Source organism: Microchirus variegatus (assembly GCF_963457635.1).
Source record: "Microchirus variegatus genome assembly, chromosome: 21".
Classification (NCBI taxonomy): Eukaryota; Metazoa; Chordata; class Actinopteri; order Pleuronectiformes; family Soleidae; genus Microchirus; species Microchirus variegatus.
This window is the reverse complement of record NC_139822.1, coordinates 293,934-307,197: the sequence shown is the minus strand read 5'-3', so window position 1 is coordinate 307,197 and position 13,264 is coordinate 293,934. Positions and strand designations below refer to the sequence as shown.

General features: G+C 40.0%; 1 protein-coding gene across 1 annotated transcript in view; it reads left to right on the top strand.

Moving 5' to 3' along the window:
• Positions 1–9,610, top strand: part of pdss2 (prenyl (decaprenyl) diphosphate synthase, subunit 2) — a 34,922-nt gene extending 25,312 nt beyond the window's left edge. The window contains exons 4-8 of the mRNA XM_083907946.1: positions 45–119; positions 2,361–2,534; positions 4,275–4,406; positions 5,886–5,921; positions 9,305–9,610. Of these exons, the coding sequence (XP_083764072.1) occupies positions 45–119; positions 2,361–2,534; positions 4,275–4,406; positions 5,886–5,921; positions 9,305–9,460 (573 nt within the window). The 3' untranslated portion in view covers positions 9,461–9,610. The remainder of the gene's footprint in view (positions 1–44; positions 120–2,360; positions 2,535–4,274; positions 4,407–5,885; positions 5,922–9,304) is intronic.
• The last annotated feature ends 3,654 nt before the right edge of the window (positions 9,611–13,264 follow it).

Here is a 13,264-nt window from a genome sequence, read left to right as displayed (position 1 = left end):
ATGTCTGACAGTTTTTTCCCCCCTGTTTATCTGTTATTTAACAGGTTGTCGAGCTGATCTCAAGTGCCATCGGCGATTTAGTCCAAGGAATCTACTATGAAGGTGCCAGTAATACTGAGGTAAAGTCTCTGCTCTCCTTTGATGCCGTGCAGTTCACTCACATAAGATTAGGCATGAGAAATGACTCAATTTCCAAAGAAACAAAACTTTTTGAAGTGAATATAAATATAATAATTGGCTGGACATTAAATATTTAAAGTCAGTTCAGAGTGCTTTATGTATTGATGAGCTAACTTTAAACAGCAATTTTTAATGAGGACTAAAACTAATAAAAGTGTCTCTGTATCTAAAGCCTGTTGTAGCTCATCACTCTGTACCAAAGAACTTCATTGTCCCACAGAATCTATTATCCTGTTACCAGACACCCCCATTTTTATGCACCGGCCCAAAAATAATGTACTCAAAATAAAAATGTTACTGTTCTTCGGCTATTTTTATTACAGCCATAACCCAGGTTCTCCTTTGAGAGAGGTGCCTGTGTAAAATTTACAACCAAAAAGTTCAAAATGAATATAAGAGATAGTAAACGAAAGAGGCATAAAAAGTGGGACGTAAAGGTCTTTAGTGGGACCTTTTTGTGTGGGAAACACTTTCAAGTCACAGTGCACAAGTGTGGACCGTGTCAGTGTCAGCGGCTGCTGTGGGCTCTGCTCAGAGTAACACAATCAAGACATTTGAGTCTGATACCAATTAGAGGTTAAAGCGATGATTGCCATGTTTTAATTATCAGCATTGGCAGGATTTTATTGACCTGTTTCGTGTATTTATTATTTATTTTCATTGAAAAAACTGGACACAGTTGCTCCGATGTGCTGACGTAAAATGTAGATTAGATCAGATCATGGTGTTGTTCATTAACTGAGCATTTTACGCATTTGGTGTCATTAAACTGTTTTATTAGATGGAAAAAACATTTTTTTTATGAGCGAAACTACTGTAAACTGGATATTACCATGTCTAGTTTTTAAAAACGAATGAGAGCAGCACATACACATTGCTAATTAAGTTGTTGACCTCCCGTTTTGTGTTTTTTGGGGATAAATAAACCTTTTGAATTTATAGTCCAGGTTAAGTGTGGTTGTATTCAGCACTGTCCCTGGTGCGACTTATGCCGAAAACCAGCCGGAGTCTTAGTGAAAACATGGCTGCCAGCATGGACTCCAGGTTGAAAGGATTTTAGCCATTTAAAGAAGAAAATCAAAAATCTAAGCCAGCTTAAGCATACGATAACTTATGTTCACCACTTAAAGTAATAAAGGGCAACATTTGTACCTTATCAAAAATGCATCCTAATAATTTGACTGTTTTATGAGCTGGAGATGTGATGAATGATCGCTCTATCGATTCCACGAAGCAGCAAACATATTCTTAAGACCTCACAGTCTAAATCTAACATAGCTTTTATTAAAGGTGAAGTAAGTAGTTTATAGTGCCATCTAGAGGAGAGGCTGAAATTTACAACAAAGAACTGCTCCTCTGCTCACCCCCTCCCTTCCCTGAGTGCTACGGTATCCTCAGCCGGTCAAATGTCGTCCTCATTGTCTTTCTCCGTGTCAGCAGTAGCAGACGAAGCGGAGAGAGTGGAGGCGGGACTTCCGCTACAAGTAAAGCGACAATTGATTTGTTCTCTCGCGTTTGTCCTTACAGGCTCCAGTAGAAACATGGCGTCTCTCTGCTAACAGTGGCTATGCAACCGCGGCCCGCGACCATGTTATTTTACGTGACTTTTTGAAACACTACGAAAATGAAACGGAAAATATTATACAGCGACTAGACAATGCAGGAGCACATAATATGTATAAAAAAGTGGATTTTGGGTTATATAAACCCATAAATACTACAGTGTCCCTTTAAATGAGACTTTTGCTATGTTATGTCCCTGCTGTCAGCCATGTTTATAAAGGGACAGAGAGCCTCCACGAGGTGTGCACAGTTCAGTCAGTGCTGACTATGTGTCTGTGCTGTGTGTAAACTCTCACAGTGGTGAGTTCAGTCCAAGGATGATCTGTCTTCTTTTATAATACCTGTGGTGTCTAATAGTGTTTTATGACTTAAAAAACATTAAAAGTGTGTTTTCCCTCAGGTTTCGCGTCGCTCTGTTTCAAATAACCGTGCAGCTTGTGGGAAATACTGTGTTAAATTGCTGTTACTCTCTGCTGCACATCCAATTACATACTGAAAAACACAGAGGAGGAGGTCTTGTTTTTGATTTAGAGGCTGCAGGTTGCTCTGCAGGAACTTTGAAGCAGCAGCAGTAAATGCTCAGGCCGGCGTCTCTGCTCCTCTTTTTTGCTCCGCAGGAGAGCAGCCTCACCGACAGAGTCGACGTGGCAACTTGGGAGGAGCAGATGTTCCTGTCCCACGGGTCCTTGCTCGCCAAGAGCTGTCAAGCTGCGATGGAACTCGCCAAACACGACAAGGAGTCCCAAAGACTGGCCTACAAGTACGGCAAGCACTTGTCGCTCGGCCACAAGGTGAGTCTCAGCCACCAAACACTTTGAAGGATCACTCAATATGGGAAACCGTTTCTCTCAATTGGCTTCTTATTGTTGTAAAATGGGTCATAAAAGAGCAAGATTTAGTTTTTCTTTGTCTGTCTTTGAGCAACAAAACACCAAAAGGTGAAGGACTGATTTTAATGACATTCACTGGGATCTAGGTTATGACTCTAGTCCAAAAAAGATGACCTTGCTATTCCACTACAGGAAACTAGACGGCCTTCGTTGAGGCTTACTCTCTCTATTTAATTATCTGTCAATCTTCGAAACTCATAAAGTTGGATTCCTCACTTTGCCTTTGCTTTTCTCACTAGTTTAAAGCAGAAGTTGCTGCACCACAATCAACCGACAGTGATTACACACACATCAGTGAAACTTTGCAGTGTTAAAAGTAATAGTTATTAAGTAATTAATAAGGTAACACGGTCACATTCTCACACAGAAATGGTGTGAAGAGGAGATGAATGTTGCTCAGTGACTGTTTTAGTGATTTAGGGTCAGTTAAAGGTGCCATATGTAAGAATGTGGCCAAAAACGGTTACTACATTCAAATTCAAAATACCGAGGTCTTTTAGTTTTCGTTTTCTGACTTAACTGGCAACCCGTGGTTGCTCGGCACCTGAGACTCTATTGACTGCAATGATTGGTAGACGGCGGTAGGTGGCGCCACATGCCAAAACATGATTTCAAAACATAAACATGATTTGCAGTCTGCAAAATATTTTTTTTAATGCAAATATTTTGTCTGTACTGTTGTTGTTGGTGAGTTCAGTTTGTTATATGAACATTATTACTGAGTCTCTGTGACATATTAGGAGGATTTTATGGCCAGTTGATTTAGATTTATTACATAATGCACCTTTAATGCTATTAAAAACACTGAGTCTTTTGGTAGTTAATGTTTTACCTTGCACAGAAAAAAAATGGTAAACTAGTAATCATGTTATTCATGGATCTTTGTTCCCTCTGACCACTGTGTTGCTTAAATGTTTAGTCAAAATAAATGAATGAATGTTGTCTTATGCCTTTATGGATAATTTGCCTTATTTTGGTTTATAACGTCAATATGTCTTTTGAGTGCATTTGAGTCAGTAATGTTGAAAATTGAAAATGGATAAAAGAGCTCTAAAACATTTTAACCTGTAAATCTGACACTTTTTATTTTATTTAATCATCCTCTTGTGGATGAAGCACTTTTGTAAATCTGCCTTGCCAGTACATTAAAGTTTAAGTGTCGTATTATTTTCTCATTAGAGACAAACACATTCTGTAAAACCATGGAATCGGGAGGAAGGTAGATCCTCTAAAATGCCATTAGCGTTTAATGTTAACGCATATGTTTAAGTCTTTTCTCAAGGTTCGGTGGTTTTCAGGTGTGTCTAAGTGGTGCTCGTCGTTGATAATGATGCACTCACAGTGCAGCATTAGTGAGTCCTCTCCTGCTGTGGCTCCCTGTCGCTGTCTGTCTGCAGGCCTCACTGGCTGCAGGGAATCTCAGCATGGGAGGAAACAGGAATGAGGTCTCTGAAGGACAAGCATCAGGCTCTAGGTGTCTTTCAGCAGACAGTCAAGCTGCTTATTAACAGACTGACTCAGTCTGCAGGTAGACACAACACAGGCTCCCCCTGCTTAAACCACTGACTTGGTTTAGTTTGTGCCTTTAATTCAAGAAGTAATAGAAATGAATTGATCTCTATCTGTCTCTGTGCTCTGCAGCTGAACTCTGACCTGCAACCGTTTGTGAGGAGCAGCGTGGGAGAGCCGCTGTCATTCAGTCTAAGCGCCGCTCCGGTCATGTTCCACCGTCAGATCGTCGGTCAGGAGAGGTGGCATCAGCAGCTGCAGCAGGTACAGGTTGCTAGAAACAGTCTTTACCAAGTGGAACAGGAATGCGTATACGTCAATTTTGGGGGTATAAGGGTTACTCGTGACATTGTTTTGAAATGTCCTCGAGGAAGGCAGTGATTTTGAGGAGTTTCTCGGCTTTGATGGCATTATTGCTGATGATTTTCATGACTTTGAACGCGCTGAATCAATCGGCCGGGATTTATGGTTAAGACGTATGTTTGAAGACGACGAGTTCGACGATAACGACGATGAGTTTGAAGGCATTTTTTAAATGTATTGTTATGCATAATCTACTTTTTATTGGAGATGTATTAGTATTATGCATAATACATGTATTCAGTAAACATCACATACAAGTGAATGTAATTTAAAACACAAACAGTTGTTATGCATTTTTATTCAGTCATCATCACTTACAAGTATAAATAGTAGCTTACAGTCATGTCATTTACAATATGACAGATGTCACAACACATGCCAATTAAGACAATATTATGGAGTCGCCACCTGGTGGCTATTCTATATATTTTTTTACATCCAGGTTGGTCTCAACCAGCAAACTGGAAGACTTTCAGCACAATTCCATCAAATGTTGAGAAAAGACTTTTATCAGATTACCGTTGTGGGTTCTTCAAGTCAAATTTTTCTACTTTGAGTGAAATTTAAATCCAATTGCACTACTATAGCAGTTTAAAGGAAATAATGGAGGAAAAAGTAGCAGATCAGTCACTGATCCAGTCCATTTTTACAACCACTGATAGTAACATATTTGACAGCTTTTTATAGACAACGAGCACCAACGCCAGTGACTCAATGACATTATCTGTTTCATCTCAACTGGGGATTTATAAAACTTTACCGTTGAGTGAATGTCAAGGGCAACTTTGTGAATTTTAAGAGCATTTTGGTTTGAGGCCATGCTCATTTCTGACCATAGCTGGCTTATGGGTCATGTAGAACAAGTGTAGTCTGAGTTACAGCACATTTAATAGTATAATAAGTGGTGTTGTGTTCCAGTGACTATGGCAAACGAGCTAATAGACCAAACCATTTGATCTTGAAGTTTTCTCTTTTACTGAATTTTTTATTTTTTTTCAAATGAAAAGTGACATCTGTCTTTGGAGGTTTGACAGTTACAATTGGATGAGATGATGGTCGAGCAGATCCGTCTCATGTTGTGCTGTGTGAATATTTGTAACAATGTCTGAAATTGAATGTTTGGTTTAATTACATGTTGTAAATGTCAAAGGATCAAATAGGCTGGAGAGGATTTTGGGGACTCTACATCATATGAGTCACATGAACTCATGAAGATGTATAATTTGGCTTTTCGTCAGTCAAAGATTATGTTTTTAGTCTGCTACCTCAAATGTGCCGATTGCAATTTCTCTAATATCATCAACAAATGTTCTATAGAAGAAGTTGCGAGGCAACCTGGATTATGTAGCTGATAATCACTGTATTTTCTCTCTTCACAAGGCTAAAACTATGAGAAACCAGCTGGATTACTCCAAGGTAAGAACACTGCTTTATGTATTTCACAAATCAAATGTGCTCCAGTGCGCAATAAACTTTTTAAAGGTACAGTCGGCAAGATTTGTTTGTGCTAATGATTACTAATTCGGAAATGCTCTTTCAGCATGATATAAATCAAGAGATCTGAGAAAGAAATATGTAGCATCAAGGTTGGCTTTGACTAATCACAGGACATGTCAGACAGAAGGGAGGTTCTCCGATTGGCTCTTCCACTACACCTCCTCTGCATAGAGGCCTGGCTAAAACTTCCTGTGCTTCCTCTAACTTCCTGTCAGCAGAGAGTTCCAGAGATGAGTGATGAAACAAGTGTGCCCGTCCATGCTCATCTGATAAAGCCCCACCCCACACTGGAGAATAATTTACGATTACAGATTTTGAACAGATTATCTGGCCAAATTATCCAATAATGTGTGGGGTTAACACACACTATTACACATCAGAATCTTCCAGGTTTTAAATCAAGTGTGATTTGATAATTCTCTAGTGTGGGATGGGCTTAAGAGACAGAGAGCCACATTTCCAAAATGTGTATTTTAAAACCTGTGGCTAAAACACAACAGTCATCTATTTTTCCAGTGATCCTGCCTACTACAGCTTTAAATATATCATGTTCACAACTCTTTTGCTCCTATTCCATTCACAGGAGCCTTCATTCACATCTTTCAGACAAGGATGATCCAAGTTTATTAGTTTTAGTCATTCGTTTACTCAGTGACACACACGCCGTTTCACTGTAACTCGCATCAAAGTTGAGAAACAAGCTTTCCAAAGTCAACGTGTGAGGGAAGGAGGGGACAGATAGGGGTGCGAGGAGAGACTGAAGCTCAGAGGAGGGGTCTGGTGGTGTTGGAGGGGGGTTATCTGGACCCGTCTGAAACCAGAGCAGGAGGGATTAGTTACCGTGGCCTATTTGTGGAGGAGACACTGAGGCTCTGAGACAGTGGCATTGTGAGAGAATCTCCTTCAGCAGACCTGCTGAAAAGAGGACGTGTAGAGAAGTTAGAAGGGAGGAGGGATAGACGAGGGGATGGAGGGAGGGAAAGCTGAGAGTGGGACACAGAGGAATGAAATTTTGGGCGAGAAAAAACAAAGACCTTGGGCCCTCACTGAAGTGTCAAAGTTTGATTGAGCACAACGATAGGAAAACATAATAATACGAGTAATAATAGTCTTTTGCGTTGTCTTTGTTGGGAATTGTTTTGACGCACGATCAGACCTGACTGAGGGAGCGTTTGTGTGTATACAGCTGCAGCAAAGGGGCAGTGTGACGGTGACAGGAAGTGTCTTTTTTGGGCAGTACATTTTTCTTTTTCGTGTGCATTTCTTTGTGTTTTCAGTCAAACACCAGTGTTGTCTGAATGTTGCCAGGCAGATCGAAACACAATCTGACATTTTATCATATTCAAAAGTTAAACACTAAAGTTATGAATCAGAAAGTTAAAAAAAAAGGACACTAGTGTTTATTTAATTTTTTTTTTTTTTTCAAACGTATGATTCTACATTTCTGTAGCATTTCTATTTTCAATTGAAATGTGTCACAGTTTGAGTACAGCAGCAGAATATTGATGAGGCCAGAAGACGAATGTGAGGCTGAAAGGACAGCAGACGCAGGCAGAAGAAAAAAAGGTACAGAATATGGAAATGACAGAAATATATATGGATATTTAAAATGAAATAAGGAGAGAAGTAGCCAGGGTGATGTTGAGGTCAACGTCCACAGCTTTTTATTTCTGTATTTGTAAAAAAAAAAAAAAGTGGAAAGCCTACAGGGCTTCCTAACTACAGAATTTATGAGGTAAAACGCCCTCAGCAGAAAGATGTTTTCCGACACAGCAAGAGTGTGAGGCTGATGGAGTCGTATTCACTCTCTGTAAAACTTCATCTGGAGATTGGAGCTTATTTGCCTCCTGTTTTTCTCTTGTGTGAATAATATATTGTGTGAGAAATGTCCAGACAGTGTTTACACGGACACTCCCTTATTGAAATGTTTTGGTGGGAATCACAGGGTACTTGATACTATACCAATAACATGACGATACAACGATTCTGTGATCATCAATATATTTCAAGACAATAATTTAGTGATGATACATCTCATCTGTCTAACTGTAGATAAGAAAATGTCTGTGAAAAGTTAAAAGTGCAGGATTTCTCTATTAATTCACAACATAGAGAACAAAGTACATAAAGTCTATATTAAATGTGGATGGGGCATCTCTTAACGTAGCTTTCTCTGCCATTATCCAGATGTAAACTCTCTCTTCTTCCTGCCCCAAGTTTCCCTCATTCATTTGAGCCCTCATTTGTGGGCCAGCCAGTTGTCCCACCCAGAAACAATGAGGAAAAAAACAACGAGACAAACATTTCCTACAGTAGTACCGACCATGAATTCAGCCCTCTGCGTAGCCTAATATGTTTGATACCGTAGATAGCTCGGGTTTTTTTTACATGGCACGTTTCCATGACGACTGAACGGAAAAAGATGCTCATGTTTACGTGCCGAGGCACCGGAGTCCAGGCACCATTTATCAGTTCGCTGCATTAGCTCCTTTAGCGCCGTTAGCGTGCCTACAGTCCAACTGGAGCGGCCTGTTTATTAAACGGAAAGAGCAGCATTACAAATAACCAGCGTACATGTGTACTGTGTATGTGTGCTTCCTTTTTTTAAAGTTTAGTGTGACTTTTGAGATTAATTTTAACAATGGGGAGTCACGTAAACATGACGTCACGCTACACGCAACACTTCAACGTGCCCAGCACTACTTATTTCAAAGAGAAACAAATGCTGTTGCTAATATTATGCTCACAAACTCATTAAACACTCATTACATTATTAAGAGAAACTATTGCGACACATTTGTTTTTTTGCTTTCATGCACTTGACCAAAATATTTGTATTTCAAAGTGAAAAACATTGCTCGTACCCCAGATTATATTCAGGTATAGTATTATTTTCATGCACTTTTTGGTGTGCCTTACATGCATTTGCGCTGGTTTTAAATTTCCTGCTGTTTACTGGCTGCAGAAAATGTCTGAGTTTGTATATAAATTTATGTTATTTCTCTGCTCTTATTGTTAAAAGGGAAAAGTGTCGTTGTCGGTAACAAACCTTACAATAACTCAGTCTCACTTTTCTCCCCTGTAGTTAAATATGGAAAGCTGCCTCCAGTGGCACCAGGAGCTGCGCGCTAATGCATGCGCTTGAGTTCCACAGTGTTTCCCCCCCCTCTTGATGAAGGACACTGACCGTTGCAGTGCTCTCAACGAGCCAGCAAACTTTCTCTGGCTCTCGCTGAGCTGTAGTAGTAATAGCAGTGACACAAACATGACAAACTAATGTGTGTGTTTTCATCCCTCGACAGCTTTTGGCAGCAGTTAAGTCGGAGAAAGGCATGAGCTCAGCGGTCGACTTATGCTGCTACCATGGCAACAAGGCTCTGGAGGCCATCCAGGCTTTCCCCTCATCCGAGGCTCGGTCTGCCTTGGAGAACATCGCCTCCGCCATCACCAAATTTTGACCTGGACACACACACACACATACACAGAGACTGCATTTTTAAAATGAGCTGTCTTTGTCTGCAGAGGCAGCAGGGCAACACTTCAGAGACACATGAACTTAGTCTGAGCCAAGTGTTGGCTCATGTCTGGACAAACCGTCAGATACATAATGGCCGTAACTAGAAAATGAAATAAAAACATCTTTTTTTTTGCATCCTCTAATGTGTCCCTTTCCTCTCCTGTGTGGAGAAAACGTCACGCCAAGCAGCCATTTACAAACCTGGCAGTTGACTGTTACCTTGCTTATCAGCAAAGGCACATACCAGGCAGAACGTTATTTAAGGTGTTTTGAAGGATTGTTATTGTCATCTGGAAAATGTACCATGAACAGCAAATGATGCACCTAGCAGCACTTACTCTCGCATTTATTTATTTATTTATTTAAAATCACTTCACCTTGCTTACAACCAGAGCCGGCACACGGCATAAGTCAACTAAGAGACTGCTTGGGGTCCCCAGATCACCAGGGGGACCCCCCAACAGTGAGTGGAGAAAAAAACTATTTAACATTGTGATTTTAATACCTTCTAAATATCACAACTATAATTAATGCAATTTATATCAATAATTTGTATCAATTATAGTCAAGCACCGGCTACTCCGAGGTGGTGGGATCAAATTCAGCTTAGGGCCTCATAAAAGCTTGGGCCGGCCCTGCTTACAACTGCTGCACATCTGCACATCTGAGGTGATGCTGAAATCAAAGGTGTCAGATGTACGGTCTCAAAGTCACGTTCTTGCAGGTATGTACCTCTGTTGCTGCACAAAAGTGTTTCTAATGGAGTTTGGCATGATTCTGTCTCTTCAGAGGGAGGAATCTGGGAGTAATGTCATCCATGTTTGTCTTCTTATGTCTGTCCCCATGTCTGTGTATGTGATCCAAGTCGACCCAGGGGCGGGGAAAGGTCACACAGTCTCTCCCCTTGGCCCGGGCCAGCCAGTGCATTGAAGCTCCGCCAGGCAGTAATTATTAATGAAGAGACCTGAGCAAATGGACAGGAAATGCAGAGGTATTGATTGGGCCGGCTGCCCTGCTCTAAGCTGTGCAGGCTGGCGCCAGCCTGGTGGCCTGTGGTTTCCCAGGCTGCTGTCTGTGAAGGGGGGGGGGGGGGGGTAGCCAAGGTGTGAAACCAGGCCACCGCTGGCAGCTGTCTGTCACATCATGACCTGAAGGACACAGTACACAAAGAGGGTTCATTGTAGCACATGGTGGTGCCACACAGGGCCTTGGATGAGCAGAAGGTGGTGGTAAGAAAATATTGGTCAGTTTGACTTGTAAAGAGAGATGAAGTCATGCTATTGTCATAAGACTTATGTGAAGTCATTCCTTTTGGCAATGATGGCCTTCAAGTACTTTGAACGTGGGTTGCAAAGGGGTGGACATCTCCCAGTAAATGTGTATATATATGTATATATAGATATAGATATGCGTGTGTGTATATGGATTTTGGTAATGATGGCCTTCAGGTACATCCTTTGAACGTGGGTTGCAAAGGGGTGGAAATCTCCCAGTAAATGTATATATGTGTATACATATATGTATGTATACATATATGTATACACATATATGTATACATACATATATGTGTATACATATATGTATGTATACATATATGTATGTATACATATATATATATATATATATGTATACATACATATATATATATGTATACATACATATACACATGTATATACATATATGTACGGTATATATATATATGTGTATGTATACATATATATGTATACATGTATATATGCATATATATATATATGCATTTACCTTTGATAAATTATAAGCATATTATACATTATTGTACATTTTCAGGAGCTCAAAAATAATAGGACAAACTATTATTAAGTTAGAGTTATACGTTTCCTTCCCGTGGCCATCCCATGTATATATATATATATGTATACTGTATATACATATATATGTATACTGTATATACATATATATGCGTATATATGCATATATATATATGCATTTACCTTTGAGAAATGATAAGCATTTTATACATTATTGTACATTTTCAGGAGCTCAAAAATAATAGGACAAACTACTATTAAGTTACTATTATAAGTTTCCGTTGCGTGGCTCGTACATATAGGAACAAGTAAGGTTTTACAAAAAATTAAACTGTGAATTGAAAATATAGAATATGAAGATCGATGAATGTTTCGAGGTGTCACGTGATTTACAGGTGTCTGTTTTACTATTATTTGTCTATGGGAAAATTGCTTGTGCTGAATGAGTAATTTTTTTCTTGCAGTACCACGAGTGGCCACTGGAAAAAATGAGCTGCAACCCAGAGGGAGAGGATCTATATCAGCCTCAATAGCCCTGTAGTGTGCTATGTGCCTCTGATTGAGGAATAGCAATCTAGCAATTATATTTCCATCAAATCTGGTTGTTTTAGCCAAAATTATGCTACAATATATTATTTTACTAACGACATTTAAGTTCTCATCCTGTAATTAACAATTTTCCCAATTTATTCCCATACGTTCTCATGGAAAGTTCCCAATTTTGAAAATTCCTGGACTTTGTGCAGCCCCTCGATGGGAGTGGAGTTGACGTATGTGCAGTATTTGAACAACAGGCCGGCGTCTGTTGCTGGTGTGTTGTGTGTCGTCCACCTTCTCTTCAGTTTAGTTTCCGCTGCTCGTTCCTCCTGGAAACAGAGAGGGGACGGCGTGTACCAGGGAAAGCCTCGGGCTCTTCATGAAATATTTATCCTCGCTGTGAGGAGACATGAGCAAAGTTTGCACGGAAAGTTAAAACGACCCAACCAAAAAAAAAAGGAGACCGAGGCACTGCCGGAATAACAAATATAGTTGCTGAACAAAACTTTTTTTTGACAAATATTATACTTTAAATGTCTCTAAGCTATAACAGTGTTGCACAGATGCTCCCAATGGAAATCAGTAAGCAGAGAATTTGATGGGATGAGGTTTTTTTTGAGGAAAACATAGTTTTTTGTTTAATGTTGGACAGAAATTGCAGCCTTTTTTTTTTCTTCCTTGACAGCATTACAACTGCAGCATTAATCTTTTTGAGATCTCAAGCAAATCACGAGCAGAGTGAGGAGGGGATGAGGTTTTGACACTTTTATATCAGCAGAAATCTGACTTTGTGTTTGCTTATATTTTCCACTTTGGAAGTCTTTGAGAGTTGAAGTCAAACATGAAGCAGGTAACGGCGTCATAGTGTGTCCAGGCCAGGCCAGACGATGAGTGGTGTAATTACAGCAGGGTCTGGTGGATGGGGTCAGTCGGCACCATCCCAACAGATTCCATTACAGCACTGTGGAAGCCGGTGAGACAGCAGCTGTCACCCTGTTTGACAGAAAAGAAGAAAAGAAAATGCTTCATTTTCGAATTGAAAACAAAGATTCAGTGAATTATAAAACCTCGATTTACACAATGAAGTTTGTGTTCTTGGACCTGTTTTTTTTCACTGTGTTTTTTTACTTCTTTTAGGTTTTATTGTCAGAAAACATCAGTGACCTTAAAGCTTCAGTGTGTCATTTTTGGTGTGCAACAGGCGCTTCCTCAGACTCAAACTATCTAACATCTGCTGAAGCAAAATAAGTAATTTGGTGTAATATTCATTGTACAAGGAAAGAAATCGTCTAACTCACGTGTCAAACTCAAGGCTCGGGGCCAGATGTGGCCCGCCACATCATTTTATGTGGCCCGCGAGTGATTAATTAGTCTTAAAATCTGTGTTAAAATAGGTCTATGCTGCTTTAAGGTGTGTGTTG